Below are 19303 nucleotides of genomic sequence, written 5' to 3' on the forward strand. Positions count from 1 at the left end.
ACATAGCTGCATAGTTTTTTCATACATGAATCAAACGCCAAACACAAATGCGTATGAAAGTATGAAATGAGTATGATTCAGACCCTATACCTGAATCGTATGTGACCCTAATTTTTAAACATAATTTTAACAAATTATGAGAAAAGTACTGAACTTACAAGCATCTTCAAAACAAACTTTGAGATAACTCATAATAGATAATATGTGCTAATTTCAAAATAAAAGATATGTCCAGACTCCAGAGAACGATGCACAACTCAAATTAGAATATTGAAGCCTGTCTGAGTCAATATAGAAGGAACTAACATCAAGCCAACAACCTACAAAACTACATAGACACTAGAGGCATGCTAACTACATACTAGACTGAAAACTCAAAAAAAATAACCAAAAGTAAAGTTTAAACTACATTGAGTTGTGATTAGTCTATAACAAGGCTATAGGCTACAGTCTATGGATACTAGATATCAATGACCAGCTAGCAACAACTAGTCACTACCAATTGATCTACTCATCATCTTCATCATTCACAAGTGCAATCCTCCTCCTCCTCCTCCTCCTCCTCCTCCTCCTCCTCCTCCTCCTCCTCCTCCTCCTCCTCCTCCTCCTCCTCCTCCTCCTCCTCCTCCTCCTCCTCCTCCTCCTCCTCCTCCTCCTCCTCCTCCTCCTCCTCCTCCTCCTCCTCCTCCTCCTCCTCCTCCTCCTCCTCCTCCTCCTCCGGACCAAGAGAACTCAAGCTAGGAATATCACTAGCGCTTGCCACTCTCAGTAACAATGAGGCTACAATGTCCTAAACCTCTTATATTTGCTGCAATGCAAGCAATCTATCATCATCCTTCTCCTTATTGAGCATGTCCAATGTAACCTCTTATCTTTTTATAGTCTTTTCCCTTAATTTTGTTGATGAGACAAAGATTTGTATGAATGTATACAAGCTACTCTATACATTTTGGAAGCAACTTATTCCTTCTCCTTGTTTGACTAAAGGAAAATGTGCTCCAATTTCTTTGACAAGGGGAGGCACAAGACCCTTGTGAAAGTATCCTTACAGCCAATTGCTGCAATTTGGGTACACATGGGCCAAATGTCTCCCACCATTTAACACCCTGATGCATTCTTTTCTCATCTCTTGCAAGTGGCCAAGAAAATGCACTTGATTCCAACTTGTACATGTCAAGCTCATCACATAATACACCTTGCATATCCACATCATACTTTGTATATCTTTCTATTAGTGTCATCCATCCTCCATGCACCTCCCTGTCACTATCAGGATTATTGGCTCTCCAAATAGGATGCAAAACAAAGGTTGTAGCATGTAAAGGTGAATGCATCATATCCCATCTATTCACACAAAGCCCTTTGATCTCTTGCACCCTAGAATCAATCACTCTCTCCAAGGAATCCATTTATCTATCATTCGATCAGTCATCTCATATAAAATCCCCATGGTGGCCCCTTCTCTATTAGCAAGACGAAGGATTTTAAGAATGGGCACACAAATCTTTACAATCATTTTAGCATCATTCCAAAAACCTGCTCCCAAAACAATCTCAGCTACTTCCATTCTCTTCACTGTATGTGAAGCTTTCTTTCTTGCCCAAGCATCACTAACAACCATACGACGCAAGCCATTGTAGCATCTCTCATCCAACAAGTTTACTAATATGATAAACATGTAAGCAAAGCATATAGTTGATGGCTTCAATAATTCTTTCTAGCTGAATCGGCGATACAGTGTCAATATTGTATGCTTATGCATAACAAATGTGATAACTTTATTTGCTTTAGCAAGCACAAGGGCAATCCAAGCAATGGCATGTACATCTGGTAAAAAAAAAGTTATGCCACTCCTGCTTAATCAAATCACCAATCCTCACACAATTAGTTGCATTATCCATACATACCTGCACCACATAATCTGGCCCAATATCAAGGATCACATCTTTCAAGATGCCAAAGATGAACTCCCTAAACTTGTACTTTCAAGATACTAAAGATGAACTCCCCAAACTTGTATTCTCCACTCGTATCAATAGCTTTTTAAAAAATTGAACCATAAATGGAAGTAGCCATAACATTTATAATAGGCTTGCGCCTTGCATCTGACCATCTATCACAAACAATGCTACATCCATATCTCTTCCGCTTCTCCCTAATATCAAGCAAACTCACAGTCAATGCATTTAACCTCCTCCACAAGGTCCTTCATGCGTAGACTATTATATGAAGATGGTCTATAGCTTTGACCCACCTACCCAACTACCTTTGGCATGCCAAGAAAATACGGGCTCTTTGCTTTCCAAAATGGGATATCCTCTACATAAAAGAAGCGATGAACAGCAATGTCTGCCTCCTTTTGTGTTTGCAAATCCCATGCTTTTGCCAATGCACCCTGTGATTTGGCCACTTTTTTTTTTTTTTACTCACATGCTCAGCAAAGCTCAATTGCCCAAGCTGCCCAACAATAACACTTATATCTACATGCTAGAGCCACTAACATGAGAAACATTTCCCAAATCTAACACAGTTGCATAAATGTTTGCAGTCGAGTCTTGCACTCCAACACCCACATGCAATCTGCAGCATACATCCTTTGCACTTTGTGGTGCTACAATGCACTTTTCCACACCAAGACCTGTCGATCTCAAAATATGTGCCTTTATGCGTAGTGGGCCACCATCCCAAGTGTGTCCACAATATTTGCATTTACATGTATTCTGCCCTTTTCCAACTGTTTTGACAACAATAACATGATCCCATTCAGCTTTCCGCTTTCTTCCCATCTTCAAAAGTTAGAACCTGACACAAATTTTATATAGACATGACATTGTTAGTTGTAGGTTTCGACTTCAGCTTTAACAGTGCAGGCTGCACAGTGCACACTCCACGGTGCATATTGCAGTCTGCAGTCTTTGAAGGCTGAGAGAGAGAGAGAGAGAGAGAGAGAGTTTACAAACAGAGAGACAGGCCAATGTGAAAGTGACGATGCAGGCCCCAGGGCCCATGCTGAATACACTGCAGACTGCACTCCTCAAACTTCAAAGGATGAGAGAGAGAGAGCGAGAAAGAAATCTTACCTTGTGCAATCAAAAAGGTTGGGGCAGCAGAAGGAAGTTGTGTTTCCCACAGTTCGTGCCACATGGAGTTCCTGCAGACTGATTCCAGTCGTTTCCATTCAAGAAAGTGTTTTCCAGGCTACGTGGACTTAAGGGAATAGTTGTCTGGTAAAAGCAACCAGAAATTGCTTTTTTTTAAGTCATCAAATTTTTATTTTAAAATTTTTTTATTTTAAAAAAACGCCACTTTGAAACAGGGTTTTCAGATGTTTGGAAAAATTCCAAACATGTCTAAAAACAAGTATGCATAGCTGTGCATGGATAACAAGAGTGCCTTAGCTCTGGCAAAGAACCCATTGTTTCATGCTACAACTGAAAACCTATGAAATGAATGGCCTTCAAGGTCACCTTAGGGAAGGCAAGAACTCGGCCTCAAGAGAACAACATGATTTTAGTAGCCCATCAAGAGACATCCTAGGTGACACCATCTAGAATTCCAATAGAATATCACAGCTTTGTTGCCTAGTATAACTTGAGTCTACATTACACGGGAAGATCAACCCATTCCCATGAGGATCAAGTTCAAATTAAGGTTTCTAAACAATTCTAATGTTATCTAACAATTTACCTAGCATCGATTGTGGCAACTGCTTGTGTAAGATTTACCTAGATCAAAGCAAACCTATGTCTCACTTGGTTCAAAGAGGGTGAAAAATGAGGGGGAGCTAGTGTATCAACCCCTTTGAACATAAGACAAAGTCTCAATCCAACCCCCTAAAATGACACGAAGTCTGATTATAAATGACTCCATGCTAGTCCAGAGTGTGAAGCCCCATCACGGAAGGGCAACCAAGATAAGAAGTGGCGAACAATCAAAGTCTCCACTCCAATCAACTAGTAGATCCTGTAAGGGTGAGTGCCAACCTGCAAAGACAAGTTAGAAGCAAAAAATACCTCATAAGACCATAAAACACACATACCTCAACTTCAATGTAAAGTGCTTGTGAGTGCAATGTGTTGGGTCTTAAGATGGACTCACTACCAAAAAGTAGACATGCTAAAGATGTAGGAAAGTAAGCGAAGGAATGTGTAGCGGAAGCGAGAAGCTAGGCTAGAGTGTGCCCTACAAGAATCAACAAATACATGGATGGAAAGTGTGGTAGAACTGTAGGTCAGTACCACTAATATCTAAACTTACCACAATCCGCTAGATTGGAGGATCTCTAGGAAAAGTGGGCTCAACTGCTTTTAACAATGCACTCACCGTAGAGGGCAACTGAAAAATAAAAAAGGACTTAGCAAGTCTATCCTCAGGGGAGACAAGGAGTGTCTGAGAACCAAAGTCCAAAAGAGTTGCACTAGCAAACCAATCAAATAATCCCTTGGGTATAGCGGGGGCAGACCATCGTGCTGCCATGTGAGCAATGAATCTACCTTGCTTGGGTGGAGGATGACCCCTCCCAGCTTTGAAGGTGCGGCTGAAGTACCCTCGCCTAATGTGCTCAAATTTCCTAGGTAGGGAAGAGGGTCTAGTCTCGAGCGGATTGCCCTTGGCCTTTGAGCAACACTCATCATCAAAACAATTGACCTCGGTCTTTTGCCAATGTTGACAGTACCTATCTTTTTCAATCCTGAAGGAGAGTCACTGTTTGTCACCATCCAACTCAATCTTGGTGTTGTTCTTGCCACCACCTTGCTTCACTTTCTGGGAAGTCAAGGTCCCCTCTAAAGATTGGGGTTTCTTATAAAATTGATCGAATAGAATTGAAATATCTTTGTAGCAATTTTATTCGTCAATAAAGTGACTTGATCATTAGCTAACTTGGGTAAGCTAGTGGTGGCAAATTCAGCAAGAAAGCATCAATACTCAGCCAACTTGACAATCAAATCATCTCTCACAATGATTTTGAACTCTTGGAGCTCATGATCAAGGTTGATTCATTAGGTACAATCACTAGCCACATAGATATCAACCAGATGTGCCGAACACTTAGAGGCAAGGTCAAAGTATTGGAATTAAGAGTGAAATCGAGGCATAAGACCCTCCATCAACTCAACTATGTCAATGGCATTTCTACTCTTCCAAGAGCAAACTACATCATATGAAAACCAGTGGGGGTCAAGCTAGGGTTCCTACCCCTAAACAAGCTCCCACAAGCCTTGGGAATCCAAGACATGCTACATCAAATTTCACCAAGTGGTAAAGTTAGACCCATTAGAATGAGTCTCATCCATAAACATGTGCTTGGCTAATGCAAATGGATGGATGGCTTGATGAGGGGATAAGTAGGTCGCATAGGATAGAAAGGAGGGTAACTAGGTGCTACATGAGGCATCAAACTACCCAGCATGGTGACTCTAGATGTGTGCCCTAAAGGAGATGACTAACTTGTGGATGATCCACATGCCAAAAAGGTGTAGAATGGCCCACTCAGTATTATCATGTTGGCAAACTATGTAACCACATGAGACGTGAGAGAATAGGGAGGTGCTTGAGATGCGTGAGTGGAGTACTCGTGTGTAGGTCCCAATGGATGGTTGGGTTGGGGGAGAAACCCCCACCATTTGGGTGTGCAAAAGCAGAGGACCTGAAAGGATAGGATATGCATATGCTTGAAGATCCCCCAATGTGGTGTGTGGTTGTATATGTGGAATGATAAATGGTGATGTGAAAAATGGTGTAAATGTAGATGCAGATGCAGTGGAAGAGGTGGGATGGCTAGGATTTGAAATTGTGATGAAGATGTAAATGTTAGCAATATTGTCAACTCATGAGTGAGTCTGGGCCATGCCTAGTATTACTAACTATTTTAGGCATTTTAGTGTGGCCTGTATGATGCATTTTGGGCATTTATTGTTGGTCGACCTGATGCATTATTTGCATTCTTTTTGGTCTATTTATTTGGGCTCCTCCACATTCACTCATTCATCACTTGCACATCCAATGCATACCTTGGCGGAGGGAGGAGCCGGTGCCAATGCCCACGCAGCCAATGCCTCACTATTGTACGCGACTCTCTCATGTTTGGTACATGGATTCCATTTCCCAAGCATTCTTTTGAGTTCTCTTCTTTCCAATGTTCTCTCTTCTGTCTTGTGTTCAAGCACTTTATTTCAACACTTGTTTATGCTTCCATTGCTACATCCACTTCTGACATGGTATCAGATTTCAGGATCTCTGCTCCTACTGCCATTTTTTTGCTGATTAAAGATCTGCCCCTACCCATCATTGCCTTTTCCTAATGCACACTCTCTACAGCCTAGCAACTATTGTTTGCTGTCTATTGCCTTGTTTCTAGCCTTCTATAGACTGCATTTTGGCCCAACAGGCTGTGTTTTCATTTTCCGCATTATTTTATTGCTGATTAACCTGTGTTTTGATGTCCAGCTGCTGTATTTTCTGCATCTACTACTCCTCGAGGCTGGGCAACAGCATCTGCTGCCTTCTGACAGTGTTTCTTGGCTGTTTTCCATTTTCTGTAGGTGATTTTATGTGATCAGCTTTTGAATATTGCATGTGAACTCTCACTTTGTACAACCTTTGTTGTTTGGTTGGCTATACTCTCTCTTTCTCCATACCTTCACTCCTCAATCTTCTCTTCTTATCCTCTCCATATGGCTCCTCCGTGCACTTCTACTGATGATAAGTTACATGGACCTAACTATCTCACATGGAGTGTTGTCATGAAAGCCCGGTTTGTGCAGAAGCGGTTATGGTACATTGTTTGTGGAGCTATTCCACATCCTCAGCATCCTTTTTCACTTCCTGAAGATTTTGATGAGGATAACCATGAGGAAGCTATGCTTACATGGGATACGGATAATGCACGTGCCTATTGTTCAGCTAAAAATGCATTAGCTTGACTTAAACAGCCCCAAAACATGCTTAATTAATGAAGAAAACCTTTTATTTTAAAAAGAAGCGCAATCCTAGAGAGTTACTATGTCCCACATACAAAACCCTAATTTGGGTGCGCCAAACTTTTTATAAATATGCATGCAGCCCAACACTCTCCCTCAATGTCGTTTTTGCATATTTCAGGAGCCATGACTCTACTGCCCACACCCGTTTGCAGAGGACATCGCGGACAGAGCTTCCACCTGCCACCTGCTACCATCTAGCACCCAATTCCAGTCTTTTGCATATGCTTGCTGCTGTCACCAAGCCTGAGGAGCTATCGCCTACAAAAGGGTGCTGTCACCCATAGTTGGATGTTGTTGCCAGGATTTTCTCCCTCCTCTGAATGCTGCATTTGCTAGTGTTCGATACTCGAAGCTGTGTTTGCTAGTGTTTGCTAGTGTTCAATACTCGAAGGCTACGTTTACTGTGATTTGAGATCTATTTGAAGTACGACACACTCTACAGCTCATAACCTCTGCCTTGATCCCAAAGATACAAGAGTTCAAGGTTCAGTAGTCACTGCATAGTGTGTTTATTACATGAGCATTGTATATTCATTATTCATTTACTTTATTATTCATTGTGTTCACTATCTCTGAGTTACCCTAAACGTAACCCTAACTGTGTTCTAAGTTTATTAATTTGGTTTCATGCTTTTTGTGTTTAGAGCATTTCTTCACACCTATTCTACTCTTCTTCAATGTATCTCTAAAGATGTTCTACCAGCCGTTACCCCTTGTAGGACATCTCTCGAAGTATAGTCGAGGCTTTAGATATTGTATGAGGCATCTTCCACCATGCGTATAGTGATCCTTTATGGACAACTTCAACAGATGAAGTTTAAGTCTAAGGATACCATTCAGTCATTTTTACTCTGAGTTACACAAGTACAAGACCAGCTTCGACACATGCAATCTGCCCTTCCAAAGATACATCCCGTGGGAACGGTACTCTATAAGCGCCCCCCCCCCCCCCCCGCGAGTTTAATGGAGTAGCCAATGCTTTGCAAGCACAGATGTCATCTACACCTATGAGCTTCACACATATGTCCTCGATGCTACTTGAGCATGAGGCCTCTGTGTTTACAAGGCAGGCTTCCGTCTCATTATGGAGGTACAGAGACTCTTACAGCTTCAAAGAGAAGTGACAAGAAGAAGTCAAAGACCTAGTGCCACCACTATGGTAAGAAGGGACACTTGCGAAAGGCCTACAAAGAGTTAGCAATCTCACGAAAGAAGAAAAAAAAGAATAAGCAAGATGCAGACTTCTCCAATGAGTCGTCCCTTTCCTCCGACTCCGACTCCAATCCTCCGGCCAAGGAGAAGTCCAAAGCGCGGAAGGGATATGCTTCAGATTAAGGAAAGGGCTTGGTAGCTCCTTTCTCCACTACTTTCTAGCAGGTGATACAGTCATCCCTCACAACTCTCCGATGCTAGAGAGAGAATGGGAGAGGGTGGTGAGATAGGATAGAAGAACCTCATCTATATAGGTATATAGGTGCACAAATTCCAGAGAGGGACGTCCTTGACGCATCAATCAAAGTCAGTGAGTTCAAACCCTGGAGCTAGGATTGACATCCAGGTTCATGATGGGCTAATATTTGATAGAGAGCAGGATTGGCTCCTAATCTAAGCTCACACGAGAGGGTACTTTGGTAGTCTAGCCAAAGGTAGGGAATCCATGGCCACGTATGTTCAGAGGTATTTTTGACAAGATGATCTTGTATGCTACTATAAGACATTGCTGAGAAAGACACAGAGACATGCTATGGTTCTTCTCTATTTTCAAGAGCTAGTGCTCTCGACATCAACATAGGTTCTCTCCAAGGCACCTTGCTGGTGGCTTGATTACCCACTGCTTGGATATCCGGGGTTCTACTCTGATGGTTCTATGTTGTATGGACTATGATGAGTCATTATCGTTGTCTCATTGTATTATGTCAGATCACCCATGATCTGAGAGAGGGTGTTAGCAGTATTATCAACTCATGAGTGAGTTTGGGCCATGCCTAGTATTACTAGCTATTTTAGGAATTTTATTGTGGCCTATATAGTGCATATTTGGGCATTTATTGTTGGACAACTAGCATTAAATGCTAGCCGACCTCATGGATTATTTGCATTCTTTTTTGCCTATTTATTTAGGCTCCCCCTCCACATTCAGTCATTCATCACCTGCATATCCAATGCATACCTTGGCGGAGAGAGAAGTCGATACTAGTGGCCATGCAACCAGTGACTCACTATTGTACGTGATTGTCTCATGTTTGGTATATGGATTCCATTTCCCAAGCATTCTTCTGAATTCCCTTCTTTGCAATGTTCTCTCTTTCTTTCTCCCCTATCTTGTATTCTGCAATTTATTTCAGCACTTGTTTATACTTCCATTGTTGCATCCACTTCTGATAGTAACGTGAATGCATTAAATTGATTTTGAGAATTTAATGGTGGAAATTGAAATGATGAAAATAAAGAAAAAGATAATGTACCAACTTCACATTGACCTTAAGAAACAAAGCTTGAAGAAAAATAAGAAGAACAAAAACTTGCACAAGGGTTTGCTAATCTTTTCTTAAAGGCACCTCTTATTGTGTTAATATAAAAATCGATCGTCTTCAGGAATTATTCCATAGTCAACAAACTGAAATCTATGCACCTCTTATTGTGTTAATATAAAAATCGATCGTCTTCAGGAATTATTCCATAGTCAACAAACTGAAATCTATCTTCCTTATAGCTTCTTCTAGAATCTTGCATAGATGTAGAAGCAAAAGAAGAAGGGTTAGAAGTGTAAACTTGTGTGCCTTGTATAGAAGTGGATATATTAGGTTGGAATAATGGAATATACTCCAGATCTCTTTCTCCAATAGGGGACCCATCCCTAATGGAGACTCTGACAATCCTACAATATCCTCAGATTTATGAGCAATATCTAAAGGGAAAGGTGATGTTTGCCTTTAATGGCTTGTTGTCTTGATGCATGACAATCAAGTCATACTCATTTCATGAAATCTCAAAGGATCAGAACGTCATTGGGGCAAGCTATGAAGCCCACTCTTGCTCGGTTCTCAACATAGAACGTACTAAAGATTGCAATGGAATGGAAGTGTTTGAAGTCATCATCCCTCTAATAGTTCATGTTTCTAATGACAAGCTTTTCGATCAAGGGCCTAGGTTTCTTTAGAGAATACCAAGCTCAATTACCATGTAAAGAAATACTCGTCTATAGATAACAAACACAATCGTACAACAAAACAAAGACTAATAAAATGACTCTGTAGAGTTAGGGTAACTCAAGGACAATGAACATAGAAGATGAATGAAAATGAATGATGAATAAATACATTGCTAAATGCAGCAGACACACTATGCAAGGTGAATATTAAACCTTGAACTCCCATGTCTCTATGACCGGGGTAGAGAGTGTGTCGTCTCGTCTATACAAATCCCAAAACTCAATAGACAACACCCGAAAGTATACGGCAGCAGCACATGCAAATCTTAGAGCCTGGATTAATGCCGAACAAGACTAGGACAGCTCCAACTGTGGGCAGCAGCTGAAAAGTAACTCGAACAAGTAGGCGACAGCTGGCAGCAGTATGCTGCCATTGTGGATGATGATGTTAGCACCAATGCAACAAACGCATGCATTAAACCACCTGGTAACAGCAAACACACAGTGCAGCAACTTCTTTGGCAAGTGGCAATAACTGGAAACAGCCACCAGAAGGCTGTAGATTGTCACCAAGCAGCAAATGCAAGGTCTACAAGGATGTGAGCTGATCACGAGCTGATGGAGAAGGGCTGGAATTGAGATATCCACTAGGACGGGGTGTGGATAGTAGAGAACAAGCGCCAACAATCTACAAAACAAGGATGGGCTGAGTGGTGGGCAGCCTTTCTATTTATAGATGAGTGGATCTTGCCAAATTAGGGTTTGGCTTATGGGACACCTACACTCTCTACGAATGCTTTTTTTTTTAAATGAAAGTTTGGTAGTCATTGAGTTTTGGGGCTATAATAAAGAGCTGATCAATTTATAATGCAGTTTTTAGCTCAACATAACCTGCATCTAACCAATGCCATGAACGGGGACAAAAGAATTTCCCAATAAGAATATGCCCTCGCATCGAAACCAAATGGGCAATGCCATCCTTGGACAAAGTCATGTTGCAGGGAGTGCCACTATCCATGATCCACTCCCAAGCCTAAGGGGCCATCAATGCCACTTCAGATATTGAAGATGTCTCTATCACCTCCAAATGAAGAAAGATAGATGAAGATGGAATAGCAATTGCTGCCGACGACTCAATTTCTTGGTCTTCTCCTTCTTGTCTTCCTTTTTGTCCTTGTCTAGGAAATCCTTCTTCCAATGCCCTATTTCGGCACATGTATAGCAAGTGGTTTCCTTCTTCTTGGACTTGTTCTTTTTCTTCTTGTCTTTCTCTTTCTATTTGTCTTTTGCATTTTGACCCATAAGCACCTCCGAATGTGATCTTTGAGGATTTTGGGACTTGAACCGTTCCTCCTCCTCCAAAATCATGGGAACTTAACTCTTTCCACTTGATGGTGTCAATATGCCCTGAGGTGATCAAGGAAGAGTCAAAACCACCATAATGGGAGGTGCAAATGTGACAAAAGATTCACTGCCATTTCTTTCAGGAAATCACCTTGCCAACATTCTAAATCTCCATCTACAGAAACTAAAGTTTGTTGATATGATCCCTCAAAGATGCGGACTTGTTCAAGTGCAAGGTCCACATTTGTATCTCCAAGGAGACCCTCTTCATAGGCATCATCATATTATATAGTTGAGCAAGATACAGCCACATCTAGCAGGCGTTAGTCATATGCTTGATGTAAACAATAATGGTTGGTATACATGAGAGGAATAAGAACAAGTGAATGCGAGCATTCAGCTCATCCCAGTGTGCATGGGCCTTCTCCAACTGTGATTTCTCAAGTTGAGCAAGGGTCGAAGACTCCTTGACCATCAGACGGTCAATGGCTTCAATCTCAAGCTCCATTAGATCATATGACTCCAAGATAGCCTCCATTATCACTCGTCAGATGTTGTAGTTTTCTCCATCGAGCTTCTAATCTTGGGGAAGAGTTGTAAGGATGGGGACCTTGTGGTCCATGATGGCCTAGAATTCCATTTCCACCTTAGAAGACATCTTATTCCACCAATGAATGACTTCGTACATGCTAGGTAGTCCCCCCTTTGGCTCTGAAAAGGCAACTAGTTGGGACTTCCTTTGCCCATTCACTAAGGAACTTTACTTCCAAAGGTGATAAAAACTCAAATTTGTTGGCTCAAAACACATCTTTTTCAAGCTTTGACAATTGTTCCTACACAAAAAAACAGCAAACAAGTCTCCGTTCACACATACTGATTTACCCAACCGAGAAAAAGTGCTTACCACAATCCTACCCTGCCCATGATCCTAACCTACCCGGCATCCTGGCTGCCCATGATGGTACTACTTTGCCCAGAACTGGCATCCGCCGTGCCATGCTGCCCACCCATCCTGCCTACCCATCTCAGAGGAGTCAATCTTCTAAAGAACTAACCCTTCTAAAGAGATAATGTAGCCAAGGAGAAACCCTTGGACCACTAAAAAGTGGCATTTGAAGGGATTGAACCATAGGCCTATTTCAAGACACTTAACAAAGACTAACCTTAGCTGATCCAAGTGTTCAGCTAAAGCTTCTTTTCTAGGTGTATTAGATGTACTTGAGAAAATGGATAGAACATCCAAGAATACCTATCAAAGGGTGTTAAGGAGGGACTCGAATATGGGGTGGGTGGGTGTGTGTCTATGTGTGTGTGTCTAGAATGTTGATGGAGCTATGGCTAATTCTAAGGCCATCTTTTTGTACATGGGCGTTCCCCAAGAGGTGACAAATGCAGTCTTTGGCCGGTAAGGATGGAGATTTGGCTGTAGCCACTAAAACCATCCATGAAGTTATACAAAGCATGACCAGCTACATCTTCCAAGACTGTTGGTGAAGGGTAGGACAAAGCCATCTTTAATTGTGACCTTGTTCAGTGGTTGGAACTCATAATTGATTCTAATTTTGTTGATCTTCCTTTTAGGAATCATGACCCTGGGGGAGAGCCATTCAGAATTGTGGATTGGGCAAATGATGTTGTCTCTGAGATCTTGTCTATCTCTTATTTGATTGCTATAATGTATCTAGGATTAAGCTTATAGGGCCTAATGCAGATAGGTTTGTAGTTGTCCACCAAAGGGATCTAATGTTGACCAATGGAGCTACTTATCCCTTGAAGATTTGTATATAAAAACATGTTTTATTTCCCAAAAAGAAAGAGGTTACCTTGTCTATTAGTAGGGCTGTCCTGTCCATTTATAGCTGCCCCCACTTGTGTTGTCTATTATCATTGATCATTTAGATCTGCCACAAGCCTCTCTCTCCATTCAGCCTGCTGTATTCTCTCTCATCAACCTGATCATGTGCTCTCATTGACACGTATCAGCTGCGTGCAGGGACTGATCGCCCATCTTGTATTCAGCATTCATTTTCAAATCAATGAAGTCTATTCCTTCCATTATCTGCATTCTTTTCAATCTACCATTTCCCTTCTCTCTCCATGTTCATGTATCACTTTGATTGCACACCCTCATACATGCTTACAAAATAGCACTTAGGCAAGTGAACAATTCCCCCTATAAGGGCACTGTTGAAGTGGTACAATTGCATTGTGCATAGCATTCTGTTAGACCATAACAATTTGCATTACCCCATGCATCACATATGCATTGGCATTGTGTTAATGTGAAACAGAATGCTTTTGATGGGGAAAAACTTGTGATGAAAACTCCTTGCATTCTATAAGCATGTTCCCCTTTTACCTCATCAAAGGATTGGTCGACTTGGTTCCACCATATTCGTAGCACATCATCATTGTGGCAATCTACTATAGCACAAATTTATGGCAAACTCTTCCATTGGCTATACTGTCAAAAGATGACGTACCTGCGAGACAGTAGGGTTTGCAAGGAGGAACACAGAGTGAACTCGGCAAACATAGAGAAGAGAAGAGAAGAGAGAAGAAACTCTGATGAATGGAATGATGAAGTTCCGAATCATGGAGTGAATGTGATACAAGGGACCAAGGGTGCCATAGCACAAGGAAGATGATGAAGACAGCCACGAACCATGAACCGCAATGTCCTCCCGAAGGGGTGTGAGGGTAGTGGAGAGGCTAGAGAGAAGAGGTGGCGGACTAAATGAACCAGCTGTGAGGAATGAATGAGAGAGTGTCCTATAAATAGGCATAGTCAGTCTAGGATGGAGCCCCTTTTTGGGGCTGCAAACCCTAAACGCAAAACGCAAACTGCGGGTGAAGGGTGAAGAGTTTCTCAACACCCCCTCTCAGGAGATGCAATGCTACAGGAGGAAGAATGCTCATGCAGCAGGTGCCACGTGGACAGTGTCCCTCGTGGGGAAATTGTTCACTTGCCCAAGTGCCCTAGTACAAAGATGATGAAAATATGCAATGCATAGGAGGAATGTCAGACCTTATGTGGTGTCGAGAACCATAAGGATATGCCCGTACTCGATCTCGGGAAGTGGCTCCAGGCTGACCAAGTGACGAAGAAGATCCAACCTGTAATCTGAGAATACCATCTGAAAGAAAACCTGTGAAGATAATCAAGAGACAGGATGAGCTGTAGAACCCGAAACTCAACCTTGGGAGAGAAGCCACTAGCTCCATGCACCCATGCTGGAAGGAATACGAAGGCCTAGTCACCAAGTCACTACTGAAGATCCAAGGGCCCCGACCTAGGTAGATCCTGAGGATCCTCGGTATGTATCAAGAGAAGAGATGACTGGTCGAAGATAGCCACCCCAAGAAAGGAGAGGATGGGTAAAGAACTTCATGTGGAGTAGGTTCCCCCTCTGAGGTGGGAGGTGGAGGGGCCCCCGCTGAAGTCGTAGAAGTAGATGCCCCCTCTAAGGGCAAAGAAATAACATCCCCTCTGAATCCCCCTTTGAAGTAGATAGGGAATCCAAAAACTCATGGATCACGTACTCCGACATGTCTGATAACGAAGAAAGTGCCACCAGTCGTGCCGAAGAAGGTATCTAGGGTGCTAAAGAGCTCCCAGAGATAGCCTCTCGAACCTGAATAGTCGAGGGTGGGGAAGGGTAGGACTCAGAATGAGCAAGAGGTGGGCAAAAATCGTTGTCTCTCAATGGAAGGGACTGGGTAGCCAAAGAAAAGGAAGGAGTCGAGCAGCCATTGTCTCTCGAAGGAGCATACTGACGAGGAGACGATATCAGATAATCACTGTCTCTCGATGGAGCGGATTGCAGATCCGTAGGTCGTGGAAGCCACTGTACCCAAAAATAGGTGGGAGAAGACTGCCGCCGCTGGCATTGCGACGATCTCCAGGAGGTCGTAGCACCAATCGATCCTCCATGTGCTCTAAAGGACTTAGCGCGCATCGAATGCGTCTTATTGCCTTGAGCATAGTAGTACTTTGATACCCGATGCAAAATGATCTCTGTGGCCCAGAAAGGAGAGGCGGCACAAGGAGTGCCTGGTGGAATACGCATATACTCTGGGGGGGTAGGGAGCAAAGGTCGAAGTCAGCAAGCATCGGTGGTGTATCCGGTGAGGCCACAATAGGAGCACCCAGTAGTCTGGTCATCTGTTGGTAAAGAAGCCATGGATACCAGTGTGCCTTGTTGAATAAGGAAGAGGTCAGCCACCATGAACCACGAACCGCAATGTCCGCCTCAAGGGGTGTGAGGGCAGTGTGAAGCACAAACCGCAATATCCGCCTCAAGGAGTGGGAGGGTAGTGAAAGGGCTGGAAGTGAGCTACCAGTGGGAGGAGGATGCGACCAGCAGTAAGAGATTGAAATCTGCAAAAACGAGATTTTGATGCAGCAAAAAAAAAAGAGAAGTGGATGCCGAACCCGCCACCGGTCTTTGCCTTCACTGGAGTGGAGGATCTTTGCCGCTATTTGAGCACATCCAGCTCTAATACCATGTCAAAAGATGGCGTACCAACGAGACAATAGGGTTTGCGGGGAGGAACACGGAGTGAACTCGGCAAACATAGAGAAGAGAAGAGAAGAGAGAAGAAACTTTGATGAATGGAATGATGAAGTTCTGAATCATGGAGTGAATGTGATACAAGGAACCAAGGGTGACGTAGCACAAGGAAGATGATGAAGACAGCCACAAACCATGAACCGCAATGTCCTCTTGAAGGGGTGTGACGGTAGTAAAGAGGCTAGAGAGAAGAGGTGATGGACTGAATGAATCAGTCGTGAGGAATGAATGAGAGAGTGGTCTATAAATAGGCATAGTCAGTCTAGGATGGCGCCCCTTTTTGGGGCTGCAAACCCTAAACACAAAACGCAAAAACGCAAAAACGCAAACTGCGGGTGAAGGGTGAAGGGTTTCTCAACATATACCTCTTCATCCTAGCCTTGTCTTACACTGAATTTGTTTATGACGCATGTTGAATTTTTACCTCTTATTGTGATTATGAACCAACTCAAACAAAAAAAGAAAAGGAGGACCCTTTAAATAGTCTATTTAAAAGAAGATCTCCATTGCTGTTGTAGTCATGGTCAATTCTTGCATAGCCAACATGCACCCATTGACTAATGCCCTAGTTGCTTTGGGGTTGGATCTTTCAATTATGAAATGAAAGTAAAGACATGACTTACACACTATCTAGGGGGCATAGTACTTTTTGGGCCTAAGAGAGGGTGTTAAACCACCAATATCAGGGCTTGCACTTAGTTATAATTGTGCTGCATTAACCCCTCATTTAATCTCCTTAAAACAGCTCCAAAAAGCTAATGCAAAATTACCAAAGATAAATTTCTTATTCTTGACAGTAGGATAAATACACCTCCAATCCTCTAATAAATAGGAATATTGTGATAGTGCATCCTTGTAGGAATGTGCACTAAAAATCTGCATGAATTCATATTGCTCATAATATCAATCATGCCATCCCAAGCCCTTGTATTCACGTATCAAGCAAAAGCAAGATCTCGCTATACACATGTCACAAGGGATGCAAAAACCCAATACACGGTTGTACAGAAAGGCAGACCTCATTATACACACACGCCCAAGAATAATATTTGGGATACAAACATCACAAAGTATCAACCCCAAACTATGAAAGCAAAGGTCATAATTAATCACAAACAATGGTTTTTTGCAAAAAGCCTAGGTTGATATAGCCTAGACACGTAAACATGGTGCAAGTTGTGATTGTGATACAAGAGAATCATGTCCTTGCGAAAGGACAGCTGTATGCAAATGAACCTCGTTATGTTATAATAGAATCATATCCTTGCCGTAGAACGGCTGATCTATTTACGATACGAGAAAGCATAATGACTACTTATAAGAGAGAGAGAGAGAGAGAGAGAGAGAGAGAGTGTGTGTGTGTGTGTGTGTGTGGAAACTCTTACCAGTGGAAGAGAGGAAGGCAGTGTTAACACTGATGCCTCGGCAAGCCTTGATAGGGTAGATGTAAAGGGACTTGACAGTGGGAGGCTGAGAGTGCTGCTGGGAGCCCATGCCTTCCTGCTCCTTCCTCTTCTTCTTCTGCTTCTGCAAAGGTGCGCCTTCGAAATGGAAGGAACGAAGAGTGCCTCGCGCTTGCCTCTCATGAGCCTACCAAGCCACCTTGAAGGTGGGCCGCCGGTCGTCGTCAGCAATCGTTGCATTTTCTCCAAACAATCTTTGACGAAGGTGCGCGCATAAAAGCCGTGCTTACCTTAAGGGTGCTGTCACACCAAGAGTCTTAGACTACACTTTCACAAGTGAAGGTATGACACACCCCGTTCACATTACTTCCAAGACTCCCACAAGGTCTAGTTCGAGCCACATGTGGCATGTGGCATGGCCTTAAGTTTGTAACTTTTTGGGGGACTTAGCAATATATAGCGGATGCTTTGATCGGTCTACTAGCAAATCCACAATTTTGATAATGGGCGAACTTTCAGTGGAGGTAACCCACACACACACACACACACACACACACACTCTCTCTCTCTCTCTCTCTCTCTCTGTGTGCGCATTCATATATGGGACAAAATGGAGGATGTGCTCTTAATTGTTGAAACTCACATACATTTTTAATTATGTGTTCAACTGTGTTGTCAATTGGACTTTAAAGATGTCATGTAATTATACTCAACTAAAATATAACTAATACTCTATTGAGAATGGCAAATCAAGCTATGATTATCAATCACATGCAAAGATTTGAACCCTAGACACACCCACATGGTATGCATACATCTTGCACACTTTTGTTGCTTATCTAATATTAAGGCTCTATCTATATCTTCCCACCACTAAATGTCTCCTCCACATACTTCTCTAAGGCTATCACCAACTCCCTCTAACTAGATTGTTATTTTTTATGTGTAGTTGCCTTTGCTAATATATTTGGTTTGTATAGATAGAACATCCTTACACACATCATAATCTTGGAGACAACTTAGTGTATTGTTGTTGATTGGACAATATTAAAGGTATCATCACCTTCAAGCCAACTTGGTATAATGATGTTGATTCGACAACATCATAGGCTACGAACTGTGGAGGGATGTAGGAACTAAAAGGATAGGTTGAAATGATAGAAGGTTATAATCAAACTATTTCAATTCAAACATTCAAACACTCGCAATCCATTATTGGTGGCCTATGAAATTGTTCAACCAACATTAGTATGTTAAGTTGCCTTCAATATGCTAATCCTATTAAAAATTCCATCAACGTCAATATACCAAGCTAGCTTCAAAGCCATAACACCTACAAGGAAGCTATACTCATGCAATAAAGGTGAGTACACATAATTATTGCTCCACTTCATCCCAATGCTACATGCCTTGTGGAGAGCAAGCCATGATAATACAACTAAGAAAGCATGTGCTATTTGCATAACTAATATTCCTTCACCAAGCTTAACATGTATGTGGGTGTGCATGAAGGGAGGTTGGGGGCCAGGTGGGTGGGGGGGTCAGTTGTTGCACAGGGAGCGTTGTTGGGGTGTTATCAAATTGTGTTACAACAACACCTCGATGGATCGACTAGGTTGCAACCATGAGCATATAAATCCAAGACTTATAAACACAAAAAATTGATGCCATTGAATAGTAGAGCTTGCACTTTAATGAATAACAAAGTATAAATTTGAATCAATGGTATAGAAAATGTTACTGCAAAAAAAGTTGCAATTAGTTGGAACTTTCACAATTGTAAATCTAGCATCCTCTTCAACTTTTACAAACAAGTTAAGAAGAATTTATGATGAAGGGTTGAACATG

The 19303-nt window shown here is 42.2% G+C and overlaps 1 protein-coding gene and 1 pseudogene across 1 annotated transcript in view; both read right to left on the reverse strand.

The window, feature by feature from the left end:
• LOC148025825 (uncharacterized) overlaps window positions 1–17700 on the reverse strand; it is a 30072-nt gene extending 12372 nt beyond the window's left edge. Inside the window, exon 1 of the mRNA XM_087693076.1 lies at window positions 17438–17700. Coding sequence (XP_087549202.1) covers window positions 17438–17546 — 109 coding nt within the window. The 5' untranslated portion in view covers window positions 17547–17700. The remainder of the gene's footprint in view (window positions 1–17437) is intronic.
• LOC148025827 (uncharacterized) lies at window positions 524–2910 on the reverse strand (annotated as a pseudogene).
• Window positions 17701–19303: the final 1603 nt, after the last annotated feature.

This window comes from Lygodium microphyllum, chromosome 14, assembly GCF_053477565.2.
Source record: "Lygodium microphyllum isolate KBCC chromosome 14, Lygodium_microphyllum_v1.1.10, whole genome shotgun sequence".
Lineage (NCBI taxonomy): Eukaryota > Viridiplantae > Streptophyta > Polypodiopsida > Schizaeales > Lygodiaceae > Lygodium > Lygodium microphyllum.